This window comes from Merops nubicus, unplaced genomic scaffold (genome assembly GCF_000691845.1).
Source record: "Merops nubicus isolate BGI_N331 unplaced genomic scaffold, ASM69184v1 scaffold21071, whole genome shotgun sequence".
NCBI classification, from domain to species: Eukaryota; Metazoa; Chordata; class Aves; order Coraciiformes; family Meropidae; genus Merops; species Merops nubicus.
This window is the reverse complement of record NW_008587895.1, coordinates 36,763-55,397: the sequence shown is the minus strand read 5'-3', so window position 1 is coordinate 55,397 and position 18,635 is coordinate 36,763. Positions and strand designations below refer to the sequence as shown.

General features: G+C 41.2%; 1 protein-coding gene across 1 annotated transcript in view; it reads right to left on the bottom strand.

Annotated features, from left to right (window-relative positions):
- PHF20 (PHD finger protein 20) overlaps positions 1–18,635 on the bottom strand; it is a 53,130-nt gene that overhangs the window by 10,758 nt on the left and 23,737 nt on the right. Inside the window, exons 10-12 of the mRNA XM_008949104.1 lie at positions 8,590–8,688; positions 6,230–6,388; positions 4,396–4,565 (exon numbers count right to left, since the gene is read on the bottom strand). Of these exons, the coding sequence (XP_008947352.1) occupies positions 4,396–4,565; positions 6,230–6,388; positions 8,590–8,688 (428 nt within the window). The remainder of the gene's footprint in view (positions 1–4,395; positions 4,566–6,229; positions 6,389–8,589; positions 8,689–18,635) is intronic.

Here is an 18,635-nt window from a genome sequence, read left to right as displayed (position 1 = left end):
AATATCTCACCTGTGTTAAACACCACTTACACCACTTTCATTAATACTCTCATCTGTTGCCTTTCCTCAAGCTAGAAGAGACAGAAAGGGGCCACCACCAGTTTTTGAATGTCACTGGATTAAATTAGTGGTCTAGGTGTGAAGAAAATAGAAGCAGTGGGAACAGAGAACGTAAAAGGTTAGAGAAGAACAGGCTGCTGAAAGAGGAGACTAAATGTGTTTTGCCTTACAAAATCAATCAACAGTCCTAAAGCTATAAGGAGACATTTTCAAAAAAGGCTGAGAGACCATCCTCCTTTCACAAAGGTAATTAGTAGGGGACAGAAGAAGGTGTCCTCAAGCAAAGAAACCAGATTAAGAACAACAGACTTCATGCTAAAAACCAGAAGGGAGCTGCTGGACCCAGTTAAACTTGCATCCCTTAAATTATGCTATATAGCACAGAGCTACAGTCAAGTGATTTTCCAAGCAAATCTGCCTGGAACTCCAATGAAACTTCCTAACTTTTCCTGTTTTACTCAAGTGATATTTAAATATCCACCCCACCATGGCACAGGTCCTTCCTTTGTCTGCATGTTCTACATCACAGCTTGGCCAGCCAGGCTACAGGCTTTTGCTCTGGACAGGTGCCACACAGAAGCTACCTCTTGCCCAGACAGCCATAGAGAGATTCAAAGCAAGCCAAGCACAAGATTTGGAAAACATGCATGAGTTGTGCAGTAATATTCAAATTGAAGTTCAAGTGCAAACAGAAATAACCAAGGCAAATGGACTGTATTTCAAGCAGCTTTTCATCTACCAGGACAGATATATCCCAAGTCCATTTACAGCCATCATCTCCAAGGCCACCAAATTCAGCCCCACGATTTCTCTACATCACACACAAATTCTCCAACACTTAGGTATAAAAACCAAAAGGCAGCAACAACGACATTCTGTCTGGACTTTTGGGGGCTTAAGCCTGACCCTAAAAAGGCAGTGCTGTGCCTTTGGAAGTAACACATGGCAATGCTAAGCTATTACTTTACACAGACTCCATAAATTAAGTCTAGTACCCTCCCTGCAAAGTTAGAGAGACTGGAATGAAACAGCATTGATCAGTGATGGACTATTTTTTATACTTTTTTTTCAGTTTTAACTTCTGTTAACTGAGGCAGGTACTTACATTAAACGCAAAACTTTATTTCTGTATCCTAGTGTAACAAATGGTATTTAAGGACAAATTACTTGAGGCAATTTAACTCACATTCAAGATAAAGGAAGAGTTTTTTTACAGAATCTCTGAGCTGATTTTTTTTGGGGGGGTTTATTACTAAAGACCTAAATGGAACAAACTCTTGGTTTAACTGTGTAAGAGCTTAATTAAAACTTAACGGTTCCCAGTCTTTCAGGAAAAATAAAGGTGTTTCTTGTATTTAAAATTAACATTTTTCTCAATATTTCTGTATTGGGCACACTCATGGAAATGAGCACATTCCAAAGACAAAATAACTTGCCATTCTCCCTCTTGTAAAAGGGCACCACAGTCCTACCCAGGGAGGAATGAACCACAGCCACGCGGATGGAGAACCTGCCCTGGCTCCCAGCTGTGAGTCCAAGCCAAGGCACATGAGCACACGGGCATCTGCTCAAGCAAGCACCCCAAGTGTCAGCATGTTTCAGTCAGTCTCGTCAGAGTAATCTGTAGAGACAATATATACTCCAGTGGAGACAAGTGCAAAGAACAATATTCTTCTAGAAACCCATGCACTGAGCAAAATTAAGTCTCTTCAGGAAGAAAGGATAAGTCTAAGCACAGTCGTCAGGGTAGACACTTCCAAATGCAAGTTTCCAAGCGTCAAATTAAGGTTTGAGTAGGAAATAAGGAGAAAAATCTTTCCTTCTGATCTAATTATGGCAACTACAGAAGATTCTCACTGTATAAAGTCAAAGAGAAGTGTCAGTCTCAGCATTACATCTCTGAAAAGCTGAAAATAGGTTCCCTTTGTCATAATTCCATAGTTGTGTATCACAGCATCTTTGCTTTGTATTAATGCTCTGTACTTAAAGAGCTAACTCAGGCATCTCTACAACAGAAGACCAGGCTGCTCTAAACTACATGCTGACAGGTGTGAGGAGCACAGCATTTGGTGCCTTAACCAAACCAGCCACAAAACCTACCCTCCCAAAGTCTTGTTACCAGCTCCTTCCTCCCCGATTCCTATTGCTTCAATCCCTGGAACAAACGCAGATAAGTCAACCATACTGTTGATCTGCATCTCTTTCCTAGAGGGAATAACCTGCTCTCCTAGACAAGTCTTTTGTAACACAGCTGAAGCGTCCAACACTTTCCAATACGCTCAAAAAAACACCCCAATCTAATTTAACCTAGAAAATCCTTCTTGGCAGCAGCCCAAGAAACCTTACATGAAAGCCATCCATAGTCTCTGTCCTAAGCTAGCTAACAGTCCTCTGCATTCTGCAATCATAGACTAATGTTGAGACTCATGTTTAGTCTACTTTTGCCAGAAAATTACACTCCAGACCCCATCTCTGTGTTTTTCATCAAGCCATCTCCTCGGAGTGCAGCCAGCCCCCTTCACTCCCCATGCATCTCTTCCTACTAAGCCACAGGGTATCTTCTGCCCTCACTGCCAGGATCCAACACTACTACAAAGGTACACATCAAGATGAACTCAGCCCTAACAGATGAAGTGCCATGACTTCCAGAGAAAATCTCCATAAAGTATGGAAGTCCAATGAAGTTAGCTGTTAAACTTGACACTGAGGACAAAAATCAAACTTAGCTGCAATAACTAGCCCTATTAATTTTTTTTTAATTAGGTTGCTGATATTCAAAGCAAATCTACTGTCCTGCTGCAGAAGCTAAGAAATCTTCACACTACAATTTAAAAAGTGTAACCCTTCTCCTTAACAGTTTTCTGCCTCTATTCAAACAATAAAGTCCACCAAAAAAAAACCCAGCAGTGGCTGTGAGGTTAAGTACAGATCATCTTCTGGCTTTCCTCTTAGTTCCAAACAGCAGAAAAGCAAAGCAGTTCACAGCAACATGCCAGGACCTATGCCAGTAAGGAGTCCCATAAAGTGGGATTGAAGCCACACAAATTGGCAACAGAACGCCTGTGAAAGTGAGTTCAAAATATGTAGATGGGGATGAGCTTCATGTGCCAGAAAAAACATTTCCAGAGTTGTGTCACGCCATATCCTTTCACAAATAACTTCCTCAAAAGAATGCAGCCATTACCTTAAAATCTGCCATGAGCACAGCTGCCTAGCTATACCGCTGTCACTTTGAACTGAGGTCCCAGAAAACAAGCAAAAACATTATCATGAAGAGAGGGAGCCTCCTAAAAACAAACAAACCCGCCAAACTCATTTCTTCAGAGGGGCAACTGTGACAAGCTTATGATCCTGTTTCGAGAGCCACACACACTTTAAGCCCCTGTGTATGCTTCTTCTAAGGCTTAGGGGGAATTACCAAAGGGGACCAGGCAGCTCACATAATCAGCAGCTGCAAAAGGGACTACTGCAAAAAAATGCTGAAGAAGTTTTTCATTTCATGTGTTTGACCACTATTTGAAATGAATGGGGACTGGAATGACTCAGAGCAGCTATGTGCAGAATGGTTTCCTGACAATTTACAAACAGCTCAATAAGTGAAAGCAAGCAGCCAAGACAGTTCCAAAGAGGCTTTTATCAAGAGTTTTAAGTGGGAAAGGTAATAAGACACTGCTTTGGCTGGAAACCATATTCTATAAAGTTGGTTTAAAAAAGTACATGCGTGGAGAATGGACAGATGGCCTTATGTAGATTAGGAACTTTGAATTTACAAACTACAAAGAAAAGCGTCAGAATGGGTGAATGTAGCTCTGCTTCAAAACAAAAGACTCCAAGTAATTAATTTCTTTTGTTCACCCCACCTAGAGGTTGATATGTTAAAGACAAGCTTCCTGCTAGGGCAGAGAAGTGCAAGGGCACCACCATCTGATGGCAAGGTTCTGAACATGCTCAGAACCACAGGGATGCAAAGAAGCCAGACAAAAAGCCACTGACTAAATACCTATTCTATAAATCTAGAAGGTGTTCTGAATTTCAGAAAAATGCAAATCCACAAGGGACAAGCCAAATGTTATTGGCTTGTATAGAATTGTCCCTCTTCTCCCAATTTCCTTAGATTAAAAAAAAAAAAAAAAATAATTATCAAAAAGCAAAGTTTCCTTCCTATCATAGCAGCTGCTCGCCCTCACAGGTTACCTTAGAAATACTTGTGATTTCAGAGGTCAACAACAGTTTATTTCATGTACAGAACACAGCTTTGCATGTTTCTACAACAGCCTTTCCACTGAGACCATACACTGTTACCACTGAAATGTGCAGTCACCCTTCACTTCATACCTGAATCATGAAGTCATTTTCTTCTTTTACTTCACAAACACACCGAACAATCTCAAAGTCACTTTCTTCAACTTCCTCATCAGGGTTCGTGGTTACATCGACATCCTGACTGCAGTCATCATCACTCCAAAGCAAGCTATCCATAGATGACTCACTCAGGGTGTCATCCTCTGTATAAAAAGGAGTTAGATAAAATCCAAAGTGATTACAGAAATGTCAAGTAACACTCAAGATTTCATCCCAAGTATGCAGACATACATTCCTAAAAGCATGAGTTCAGTGTGTAATTTAAGGAACATCACAGTGTTACTATGCTATGTTGTAACCTTCAACAAACATCAAATTGATTGGTTACCACATAATGAAGTTTTATATACTCATTAATAGTTCCTTCAAATATTCCAACTTTTGACATTAAAAATGCAGGCTCAGCACACAGTGCCACAGACCAAAGGCAGAAAGTCTCTTTAGAGAATTATAATAACCAAAACCAGATTTATAAATTCAAATAGAATTCATACTGGTTTCTGCAATTTGTATAGAATTGCGGCTTCATACTTTATGTGTAGAGCTCTCAAAAACAGGTCACAGGGTTCTGTCTAATGAACCATTTGATCTCACAAAGTACTGTCTCCATTACAGAAACATTCAGTGTCAACACAGAATTTAATCTTGTTTCAGAAACAATCATTTTCATTTAGTCTCTAGTTGATGAAGTACGGAAATGCTGGGGTTTGAACCCCGAGCCCCAAGTTAAGGTTGCCATATGGGTGGTTCCCACAGCCCTTCATCCAGAGGGGTGAGTTTGCCTTAGAGCTTCCCCCCAGGGTGCGGCCGGCCCTGCAGGGAGAGCCAGAAGGGAAATGAGCCCCAGGGGTCCCGCAGGGAGCTGACAAAGGTCAGGGCTCTGCTGGGGGATAAAAGCTGGGACCACTTGCAGGAAGGGAGGAGTGTCTGTCTGTGGGGGGGATGCATTTCACAGAGCTGCCTGGTTGGGGAAGGATCTCCTGACTCTCCCGGAGCTGGGCCCTGGTCAGCTTGGACCTTTGTAAACATGGGCTAGGAGGGTGAGAGATGACCACGTGGCCACCTTTATGTGCTTAATCTGTTGACTTGGCTGTTCCCCATTCCTTCAATGGGGAACCTCAGTTCCTCGTCTGTTCTGCCCGTTGCCGGCCGTGCGGTGTCATCGTTGGGGTCGATGTTGATTGCCTATGAACTGATTGACTGATCTGTACCCCCGGTGACTGTCCATGGAAATCTCTTTACTATACTCAATACAGTCCAGTTACTGCTTTGTCTTCCTACTGGCTGTGTCATTCATGCTACACCTAGTCACTGGCAAAACGAAGCTCAGGAAGTCACTGTAATGTATCTTGCTGTCATACCTGCACAACTACACAAGTACATCCAGTGGTGTCTCAACCAAATACTGTGTAAAACTTGCATAGCCTCTATTTTTGACACTGAGTTATTACTACTTCATAGAAACCTTTGGAAAAATTAACAGTTTAACTACTGAAGTCTGAAGATTGCTATTATAGTTAATAAGGTGCTGCACAAAAGTGCAAAGTAAGTTTGAGTGCCTGAAATATGAGCAACAATCTTAAAGCTTCTGCGAAGCTAAAGTCAAAACAAAAAACAGCAACTGTAAGCTCTGGCAAATGAGCTGGGTTCAACTTCTTCAGGCAAGGGATAGGAAATAGACACATCCTGTATAAAAATAGTGTAATTTCCATCGTGATTAGCAGCTGTTACATACATTGGTACAGCTCACACATTTACTGGTAATAAAAAAACAGAACTGGTAAACCATTGAGAAGACTCATCTTACCGTTTGGTTTTGATTTTCCTCTGTGCTGTCCAGAATCAGAGCAGTGTAGCAGAGTGCTTGGGTGGGCAGATTTATTTGAAGAAATGCATTTTGTGACAACTGATTTTTCAGGAGAAAGCTCCTGCGAGACATCTGTGTTTTCTTCACTGCCAGAGTATTCTGCAAAATTGTAAGAAGTGTCATTTTTAGAAATCTGTGGTCAAGAAAACTTGACAGAAGAAAAAAAAAAAAAAACATGGAAGAAAACATATCCATAGCAGGCATGTATAATTCACTGAGAGATTTCCACTTCAATATGCTAGGCCTCTAGCACCTAACTATGCTGCTGAAAAACTTACAAGCCTAGTGAGAAGAAAGCTATTGTTCGTACCAGAACAGTCTTACACAACTCAGTCACCCTTCATGCCTACCTAAGAGAGGATGAAATGACTGGCTGCTTAGATCTCACTGTTCTTCAGGGTGAATATGTCAAGAAACACTTTGGCATTACAGGCACTTCTACACCAGCTGGAGACTTCTCCCTCACATCCCACATCTACTCCCATGTGCTACGCACACTCCCTGATCTCACAGGCTACAAAATGGACAGAAAGCATCTCTCCTCTTGTTTTCCTAGTGTCTGTACAGAACAGAATGCATGGGTGGGAAAGAAAAGCCCCAAACATGTGTAGTAAACCCCTAAAACAGTTCCTCTGAAGTACCCATTCATCACATCCTGGACCATATATAAATCGAGGCTGTCTGTGGCCACAAGCAGCACCCTCCAGTCAGTGACCTGGAGAAAACCTTCAAAGTTGCTGGATTAATGAACCATATCAGCAACATCAAAAAAAGGCAAGCAATGTCTTAAAACCCAAGGACAGACAAACAAGCAGTTTGTGGGTGCTATTTGTGCAACTATTGCAGTTCACAAATGATATTATCATTATATTTGAGGGCATCATATAATCAGAAGCTCACTAAAATTATTTGTTTCAGTACAATTCAGAGTCAGTCTGCCTGTGTTTCTTTCTTCCCCTCTACTCTTCTCATGAAGAATACATAAAAAGGAGGTTGTAGTGAGGCTGGTGTTGGTCTGTTCTCCAAAATTACTGATGAGAGCAAATGGCCTCAAGTTGCGCCAGGGGAGGTTTCGATTTGTCATTAGGAAGAATTTCTTCCCTGAGAGAGTGGTCAGGCACTGGAAGGGGCTGCACAGGGAGGTGGTGGAGTCACCATCCCTGGAGGGGTTCAAAAAACGAGTACATGTAGCACTTGAGGGGGTCCGGTGGATAGGGAGATGTTGGGATGGTGGTCAGACTTGATGATCCTGGAGGTCCTTTCCAGCCAGAGTGATTCTCTGGCAGGTTGCCTTATCTCTTCACAGCAGCAAACAAAAAGGCACAGGATTTTCTTTCCTGATCTCAGAAACTGCCCCATAAGGCACTCTAATTTAACAAGTTCTGTATGCCAGATTGAAAAGTGCTACATTAATGATCCCAAGCATCCATCAATGTCAGATGATGTTGCCATGCTTGTTTTGTAAACATTTCACTAAAGAAATCTTTCAGAATGGATTGCCATTTTCAGAAGCAAACAATTCAATTCCTAGTAACACCTGGGCCTACCTATGAAGTTCCACATGTAAAGTGGGCAAGGAAAGCATTTCCAAGCATCTGTAGATGAAATCCAGAGAGAAACCATGTGCCTACTATAATCCTATAAATGAAGGTGGGATAGCATCTTATGAGACACAACAGATGGACAGAGGACGAGTACAGATTTTAAATCAAGCTTTTACTTCATCTCTCCAGGAGGAGAGAGAGATCTTTCAGAAAAAAAAAAATTAGGATGCAACAGGTTTAACATATCTCATTGTCACAGCCTCTGAAATCCCGTATCAAGAGAAGATATAAGAAACAACAATGTTAACAGCAGAAGAAGAGGACCCATCAACATCTCCAAACTCCATCCTTGACGCAGAAGCCCCAAAACTAACTCACGTAACAGAGAACATCTAGTACACAGGGTACTTAGTAACAAATCAAGCACCTGTTTAGCTGGGTAAAGCTGGCATACAAGTACACTTGCTAGTGAAAAGCCAGATTTAAAGATCAACATACCCATTTTGGAGTGAGATTTATTCTGTGCCATTACAAGCACTACTGTAAGCCATCATTCAGCATTGATGATCCATCTCAACCAGGAAATAAATTACCTTTCCAATCACAATTTAACATTAACCACTTAATATCAGAACTAAAAGGTAGTGAAGAAAGCAGTCTTATCTGCAATGCTTGCTCTCAGGAGCATGGAACTGAGTAACATGCAACACAAAATAATGAAGCAGTCTTCCTCTACGGCAGAAAAAAGAGCTTTACCAGGCTTCATTCTCCTTTTCTTTTTTTTCTTTTTCTTTGACTTGGACCTTCCAAAGTCTTTGGATTTTCTTTCTTTGTTCTTCTCATGTTCCTTAATAGCTGAAATCAGACAACACTCCAACTTAATTTTTAAGATATATACACATATATACTAATTTTCTTAAAAACCTCCATGGTGTTTTGTTTGTTTGTTTTGCAATCAGGGCCAGTTTACTGAAAAAAAAGATAAAACTTATTAAGAATTCCCAGCTCTTGTAATTAGAATGGTCTGTTTTAAGTCCTAGTTTCATTGTCCTAGAAAAAAATTATAAAAGCATGTGGGAGAAATCAACTGTACACCAATGCCCATTTACTATTTATGTGCTTCAGAGAATGGGGAATTTCTTATATTCATTTTCTAACTTACGGCTGAACATTTTGATAGCATTGGGATAGACATCTGACAAGAACAAAACTGCAAGCCCCCCAATTCTAGTACAGTTCCTCAGTCAAATACTTCTTGTTCATTGAAAATGGAGTGACAACTCTTAGCTTTAACTGTTACTCTCTCACCATCCGTTCTCCATTCTATTTTTGTGAGAATGAAAAAAACACCACATCATTTCTGAATGATTGGCTAATATCTTTCAATCAAGTCCATCCTCAAAGCATGCTTCCAGAGCACTTGCCATGAAGTACAACCCTAAGGGAAGATAATCCTCCTTTCCATACCCCAGAGTTTGCTTACATCTCTTGTCTTTCAGATTCACGACTCTGCAACAGAATTTGTAGACACCTACACAGCTCCTTAAGTATATTATCCTGACTCACACAAGATTATAGGTGCAATCTTAAAATATATTATGGAAGGATACTGTGCATCTCAAAATGGTTCTGCTCTCAGTGCTTACATGGTTAAGACACTTACCATCCCATTTAGAAACCTATTTCAGATTATTTATATCCAAGTACCTAAAGACACTCCACATGATAAGAAATCTTCTACACAAAACATTGAAGAACCCTAGCTAGTCTGTAAGCACTCATGATGCAAACCACCAATACCAGTGTATTAACATCACCTCTTTCATGCTAATAGTAAACTCCCCAGTTCACAATCTAAGGCTACATATTTATGGTACAAACAGTTCAGCCTGAGAAACTGGAAATCTCAGCCCTGTTTTATCAGCTGCAGTGAGCACACAGAAGACATGCTCTTTAGCTCCTCCTCATTAGAGTCTTGAGCTCTGTATGGCCCTATCCTTAGTCCTTAAACACCTCCTGCTACTCTGCCACTCCTGCTCCTCCTCTGGCAGGTCACTAGTGATGGCTGCTGGAACTGTGCACTGCCAGCAGCCCCGAGCTCTGACAGTGGTGGCAGTCTGCCCCATCAGCCACGTGCCCTTCAGCCGCACTGCGACCGGCAGCGTACAGGGAAATGCCATCACCCCCACTACCATTCCCTGGGGAGGGTTAAAAGAGAAAGAGGAAAGGAAAAAGAGATTCATATTGAAGTATCAGTATGGAGCTTCCAACTTCCTTCACCCTCAATCTCCTAGTCCTGCAGCGGCCAGCACCCTCGGGGTACCGTTGTCCTCTCCCTGCTCACAGGGACACAATTAAGTTCTGCCATTCTGTTCTTTCAAAAGGGCAAAGAAAATAACTAAGGCCAAAACAGGTATGAAAATTTTGCATCTTTTCACTTAGGAATTGAAATTTGCACAGTCTGATCTGCTTGAAGGTATCTGAGACCAGAGTAGCAACTGAAGTAGCATATCTGTGATAAATAGGGCAAAAAAATTGTCACTTTGTTCTACACAGTATCTTTTAAAAATGTGAAAAATCAAGTATCTGCAGATTTCTGCCTACAGCTAGCTTAACTACATAACAGTTAGTGCAGGTTCCCCCCCCCCTCAAAAAAATTAAAATATGAATAAACTGCAGAGAATGAGTACTATAAAAGGCATTCTCAAAAAAGCCCAGTATTGAAAAATGTTTTTGTCTCAAGTTATTTGTTCTAAGCACTCAAGTCTAACAAATTCTCACCAAAAAAAAGACCAGCGAGGGAGGCTACCTAGGCTGGGTATCTATTTATCCTCACAGATTCATGTGATGAGAGAGAAAATAAACTTATTTATATAATCCAAAAAATTAACCACAAAACAACTACATTTTTAAAAATAGGTTTTTGGCAAAACCAAAGATACCTAAGCCCTCCCCATTTCCTTGAACAGCAGAGAGACTAGTGAGGGCCAGGATGAGTACTGTCACATCCTCCACCACCACTGTGAAACTTTATCCTAATCTCTACACACCACACCCTCAAGAAAGAAATGTCCCACTGAGTCAGCCCAATGAAGACACACTAATGGATCCCACTGAAACCTTCCCACAAGGGAAGGAAGCAGAGGTGGTAAGTACTGACTACTGTGACCTCAGAATACCAGGCAAGTACAATGACCTTCTCAAGCCCTTCTCCAGAACAACACACATGTAACAGATAGAAAAAAAAAAAATCTGTACTTAGACTATTCTGTTTTCCATACCATCATGACTCAAACTCTCATGACGTATCTGAAGGAAAGCAGTGATGTAGTAAATCTGGAGTTATGCCGGAAATTATTTATATATTAAAAATCATTAAATATATGCATTATATACACATATACACCACCCCCTCTCCCCCCCCGAAGTGCTGAGGTTTAAACCCCCAGCCCTGAATGAGGGTTGCCACATGGATGATGTACACAACCAGGCAAGAAAGCCCCTCCTGACTGGTTTTCACCCAGGGTCAGCCTGGGGTGGCAACTGATGAGAAGACCACCAACAGGTGCCCCCACCTTCCACATTAACTTGGGGATGGGGCAAGAAGCCCCCCCTATCAGAAATTACTCCACTTGCAGTGGGGTTGGGAGGCCTGCCTACACAGTGGATGTTCTGTGTGAGGACTGTGGCCATCGAAAGGGCCCCCTGACTCTTCAAAGCAAGTGGAGTTCCCAGGACGGTGGGGCAAGATCATGAGTCTCTCTTTGAGAAACTATTACACAACTGGACCCATCTGGCTGATTCCATCTCCCACAGCACGGTTCCTCGCTCAGCTCACTCCCTTCTTCACACAATATGCTGTGGGTGAGTGCATGGACTAGTTCGTCCCTCTGGTTGTCCATCACTTTGGCTCTCTGGTGTGTGATGTGGCAGCAGAGAGGAGGTGCTCTGCCCATTGATGAGAATATCGTTCTGTATCAGGCAAAAGGCCAGCAGAAGAACCCCATCCTCCAGCATAGCTGTTACCTATCTGTAGTATAGTAAGTTCCAGTATAAACAGGGTTTACACTACACCACTGAACAGTCAAAGCTGTGAAGTAGAGTTGTTCAAAGATCTTTAGTATCAAGGAGTGTTGACTATCAGAAGTAGTGAAATGCTATTAAAAAAACTACAAAAAAACCCCATACAACGTCACCTTGCCCCACCACCTCCCTCTTTTTCCCCCCTCCACTTTATTAAGTTTAGGTATGTCAACAAGTTCAGGTTTACTTAAAAGTATGTAATGCTTTGGACAACCAAGAGTTTAACAGAATTAAGACACATCAAACAAGCAAAAAAAAAAAAAAAAAAAAGCAACAATCTTTTCATGTCCTTAAGTACTTTAGTACTTTTTGCATCTTCAAAATATCATCCTCTAACTGGGAAGAATAAACCCCAATACATATACAACAAGAAAACTTACAAAATTCCCTACAGTGAGTCTTCATTTGGAACTACTGCAAAGAAACAGTGAAAAAACACTGCTTACATTTTATACCGGATACTCATTTAAAAACTCCACCCTCTGAGAGAAGGTATACAGAATACTGTCCATCAGTAACACTGGTTCCTTACAGCACTTAAAGCTTCTCCAAGACCTCTCCAAGGTTAACTTCCCAGGTTAAGCTAAAGAGCCATACCATTTCCAACTCCTCCTCCTCGAGGCTTCCGCAGGGATCGCACTATGCGGCTCCTGGTTTGCTCTCTAACAGAATGTCGGTGACTATTTAATGCACTTACAGGAGTTGAAGTTCTTCTCTTTTCTATTTTTTCACCTCTATATGGGGTACTCCTTAGGGCTATGTGTAGAGGAGCATCTACAAAGAGAATAAAGACCAAGTCCAAACTTTAAATGCTTTCAAAATGTAAGTCTACTTCACCAGCAGCAGTTCTGGTAGTCCACAGGTGGTGTTTCTGATCAGACACACTGCTCAACTCACAATCCTAGGAACCTGACCATGAGAAAGCTTTGAAACAGGAGGTATTTAAAGGCTAAAAACTTGTAATACTTTCACTGGTTTGCTCATTTTTTTTCCCCCCAAAATAAAACAGTGGATGCAAATGAATTTGCCAAAGCTCTATTCTTCCAGCAATACCATGGCTATGAAGAAAGATGGAAGAGAAACAGTTCAGTTTGGGTCAGGTAATTTTTATTATAAGTTCCTTTAAGAGAAAGGGGCACTGTTGATTTAATTGGACAAATCACAGCCTGTTCTCAAAAGTGAACAGGCTTTCTGTAGGCCTTTGCGAGGAGGCGAAGAGAAATGTCACAGAACCTCTGCACATCCGAGGAAGAACAGTTTTTAAATACATACCACTGAAACAACAGTGTTTCAACTGAGAGATGCAAGAATTCAAGATCACTACCTAAAATTGATAAAAATCATCAGATACAGACATGGTCTCATTGAGGTTCCATTTAAAATTTAAGTCAAGTCAAATGGTCTCACCTTCCTAACGACAGGTAGCAACACCTACTGAAAGACTCTTGGGCGTGGAAAAAGAGGTGAAGCTGGTAAAAGCTAAGGCAGATAGGACAGACTAAACAAGAAAAGTACATTGTCATTTTGCAGTATGACATCAAGTATCTTGGCCAATGAGACCCAGTAGCTAAGATGATAGCTTGCTGACTTTCATCAAGAACATCCAATTCTATCATGATAAACATCTCAAAAGTTCAGTGGATACAAAAGGCAACTTCCTTCTTGTCTGAAGACTTGTATGCCAGCCAGACTGTCACTTGGACACCTCTAAATTGAGAGCAGCATCTGAAAGTGACTGAAAATGGAAGGAAAAGAGTCCAAGAGAACATAACTGGGATAAGGGACGGTATCAAGAACTCTGCCCTGACCAGTGTTGCAAGTTGAAGCTATAACAAGGTGCACTGAGACACGACATTAGAGAGCTTTCAGAATCAAGTGGATCTCTTCAGGCAAAAGAAACTCCAACATCCAGAAATCTGAAGGCCATAAGATTCCCCCCCCGCCCCCCCCGCATTCCTCTCACTCTGAAGTTGCCTTGGAATTGAAAAAGAAAGCAAAACAAAAAAGCAGGAACCATTTGTAACAATTTGCTTACAGAAATAGTTATCTTCTAATAACCTGCAATAGTAGACACAACAGAAGAGAGAAATTAGACCAATCTTCAAATTTCCACACAAGACAGTCTCGTAAAGGAACCTTTTGTCCACTCAGGTAACTCACTTTCACCTTTCCCTAGGTACTTATTTAACTCAAGATCTGCAAGTCTGTAGAAAGCGGTGTATTTTGACCAAGAAAAAATATCAAACCCCAAAAGTACTCCTTGATAAGATACTGCAGAATGGGTATGGCCCATACATGGTTTAGCGCTGGACTTGGTAGAGTTAGGTTAATGGTTGGACCTGATGTTCTTTAAAGGTCTTTTCCAACCTAAACAATGCTATGACTGTGTCCATTCCTGATGATAACCACCAACTCAAAAATCAAAATATTGGTACCCTTTAATAACTCTATAATCCAATAATATCATTAGTCAACATTAGAATTACACGAGTCTCTACACAGACCACAAATGCCCTACTGACACCAGGGCAGTGAACAGTTTCACTGTTCTCAAACAGTGATGTAACTAAAACATCAGTAGATTGATTTATAGCTCAAATGCCACTAAATGCCACTAACAGGAACAGGAGATACGTTCATAAATAAAGAGGCTTGCTGATTTACTGTCCACAGCCACCTTCTGAGTTCTTTCATGCTTCTTTTAAGACTGGGTGAAGTATCCTCTTCTATGTAAAGAGGTAAATCCAGAAACAACAAGGATCTCAGAAACTAACAAATACAGACTTGAGATATGAAACCACCTCAACAATACAGAAACCACGGGACAGAGCCTGAAGAGAACTTACACCTAAACATGTCAAGTCTCAGTGACACAAGGCAACAGCTTTCTATCTAACACCCCAACAGATGTCACACCCCAGCTAAGATAATTCAGCATTCAGAGGAAGGAGACGGAATTCCCAAGTGTTGTGAATTAGACAATATTCATCATCCACAACTGTGACATCTGCTGATAATATCCACTGGTATTTTCAAGAACTAAAAACACACCTATCATCTTGCCTTACAGCTGAAGCATTCACAGAACTATCCTCCCACAAACTCAATGCATTATTCTCAAGACAAACTACAAAGATGATCCTCAATTCTGCAGAACACAGCAGTTGTTAATGAAGAGTTTCACCTACTCCAGCAAGAAACCCTGTGCTTGTAGGCCACCAGTGCATATTCCACAGCCTAGCAAAGAGGCATCCCTCAGCCAATACTCAGAGGGAGCAGGAAGCCCTCCAAAGGATCACCCTGAGCACCAAGCCACATGTCAGAGGTTCACGTTAACAGCTCTCAGCAGACAACTGGATGCCTGAGATGCTGAAGCTGTCTAAGTAAGCCTGCCAACCTGTTCCCCACACATGCACAGTTAGGATCACATCAGTCACATGAGTAACACAAGACCGTTCGTTTCTCTACACACGTTTCTGGCACTAAGACACTTATGCACTAACATGACTTGCTGTAACTCACTTGGGTAGTCAGAATTTTCTACCAACAAGGTCATGCAGAAAAATTTAAACCCACTGACAAAACGCATGTTTTTTTCTCTAAGTACCTTTTATGGATGCCTCAGCAGGGAAAGGTTTTCCACAATCTCTGAACTAGAAATCACAGGTCTTTTGCTTTCTTTCCTTCCACATGGCAAGGAGCACAGCAGAGCCAAGGCCAGCAGCAACTCGCCAGGCTGAGAACATTAAGAGGACACCAGCCACCTTGCTGAAGGTTTGGACTGCATTTCCTTGTACACACTCACCAACTCTGCTACTTGTTCACACCTAATGAGGTTAGACTTTCCTGACAAATTTTCAGTACTTATCAAGCACAGAGCTTCTCCAAGGTCTGACATGAGGTGCATCAGCTCTGCAAGCACTGAAGTCTGGTATAAGTTGATTTTCAGATTTCAGAAAAATTGCTCAACACAAGGGCATGAACTACATTTTGTTGAACCTCCAAATGAAAACATTTTACTAATAAAAGAAATCCATCTATTCAGAAAGACTCGAAGTCAAGATGTTCAGATGTTCAAATTATGGGTTGCAAGTAAAGAATGAAATGAAGTTATTCCATGCCTTGTGGTCCAAGTCAGAAAACAACAAACTGTATTAAAAATAACCTTTTGCTGTCACTTCACATAAAATAACACGGACAGACATGTCTTAAATAAAACTGGCACCTTCAGAGGAAGCTGTTTACAGTAAGCATTTGTAGGGCAAAAGTCACGGTATGGGATAACACACTTCAATAATAACTGGTTGTACAGAGAAAGAGAAAAGACCACAAAGCAGGAAAAGCCTATCTTAAGGTTAATGCATATGAACATGGCATGTGGTTTGACTCCTCTCTTTATTACAGCAGTCAGGAAGTAATTAACTGCCAGATGGTTTAACAGATACTACACCACATTCAATTCCAAGTGATAAATCGGATAGAACATCTCAATTTGAACTGTCAAAAACTTAACCAGCTCTTTCCTGCAAGACAGACTTTGAGGAGTCATCTGTAGCCTATCCTCAAAAAGCTTGTTTTAAGCTTATGCATCCACATACAATTGCACAGGCCTCGATACTCCCCTTTAGCAGAAGAGCTGCAGGTAGCTCTACAAAGCACCTGCAGAGCTGCAATACAACCCAAGAGCTGAGGGCAGAGATGCCAGCACCTCTTATATTCCACGGGGACACCGAGTCAGCCACTTTATTCTCTGTAAGGACAACTCTTTCAGTAAGGACCAAATAGCAGCAACACTCATGGAGTTAAGTACTATAACGTGGGGCTGGGGGAAGAGTTGTTTCGCTATAATGATCTTGTAATATACCCTGGTAAATTCAAGAGAATTTGTTATTTACTGAACACGTCCAGTAGCCATTCAGTTCCACACTGCTGTTTGGAGTAGTAAGGCATATCTAAAAATACAAGCTAGGCAATGCTAGTTCCTTCCCCTCTGCTCCATGAAGAGCCACTACAGAATTTAGAGACACATCTGTCAAAGCTGCCACTGCAAAGCTAAGATCCTTCTTAAGGAAAAGGGAGAGACAGGACAAGCCAGTTCCACACTGACCCCTTCAGCTCACTCAAGCTTTGAAGCCAATGCCAAGTGGCACAATTTACATTTCAGATCTTGAAATTTCAAGAAATTTCCACTCTAATAACAAAGTAATTATACTTTAATTGTTCCACAACACAGTCACTGAAGACCGCTCACATCCCTCTTTTATGTGTCAAAATTCTAATTTTAAGCACTACAAGGAGACTGTTTTGCTACTGTTCTGAATGTTGCATAATTTCCTAGAACTTTAGGAACAATAAGTATTTTCACTTTAAATCTAGCCAACAGTCCACTCCCAGCTTTTAATTTATTTTAACATGTAGCAGAAAGGGTAAAGAATCCCAGAACTCCAAATGATTGGACTTGATGATCTTAGAGATCTTTTCCAACCTTAATGATTCTGTGATTCTATGAACAGAAATTTTGCTCAAAAAAAGAATTAAGATGAAAAGTAAACCCACCATGAATACATAATTAAGGGTGGTACAAAAGCCTTCGCTCTCATGAAGCAGTACACCTTGAAAAGCTTTTTTAAAAAAAGTGAAATAAGTGTTCAGTAAACAAGAGGAAGTCCTGCTTAGCAGGCTGCCTTCCTGTACAGGGCTTTAAGAATGGAGGAGATGCTTGCAAAACGACAGGAGAACAGAGCAGAAAAGGCAACAGTACAAGCTCATAAACCCCATTAATTCTACTTCAGAATGTGTGGTAACCCCACAACAAAAATGCAAATTAAGAGCACATTAAGTTCAAACCCAAATGGCACTTAATGTAAGACATATAACTGATATATAATGACATTACTTTTCTTCATCAAGAAAAACCTTACTGTAGCTCCACAACAGCAGGCTCTGACAGTGAAGGTGACTTGAAATCTTTATGGTCTGCCTTCCACCTCGATGCACTGTCCGACAGCTGTCAGCACAAGCTGGGGGCTATCTGCAGGGATGTGCTATGAAGGACATCATTGAAACAACCCAGGTTAAAAGTATGCATCCACAAATATGGAAGGAAAGGGGTGGGGGCTTAAAATTAGGAAATATGGTTATCACTCAACACCATAACTTGCCAACATAGCCAAGATGATGATATCAAACCAGCGATGTGCACTTGGGGGAAAGCATAAATGGCAGGGTCAAGATCTAAGTCCACTCAAGACAGTCACTGGAAAACTTCTCAAACTGACACAGTTACAAAAAGCTGAATAGAAGAACATTTATGGAAAAGGATGTGACATGCAAGAACCCTATTTTGATCCCTGTGCAGATGTGAGCAGCCATTCTCCACAAAGCACTTATCCCAAGTGTGTTTGTCAAGTCAGTACTTTGGTTTCATTCAAGCTGCATATTAAGTACAATACCCAGAAGCTGGCACATCCTAACACATTTAAAGAAACATCCTCCTCTACCTAATCAAAACTTGTGTCTTTTCATCATTCAGTTACAGAAGTGTCTGGGGTATAGAAGCTTATATGTAGTACTAGTACATTAAGTTACACTTATCTTGTTACCAACAGGCAGTAGAACCTCAAATGAAAACATTTGCTGGGCACATCCAGCAAAGCAGACATGAAGCAAAGCAAGGGTAGTGAGCGGCAGCTCAGCAACAGCTGGCAAGCCTTTGCAAT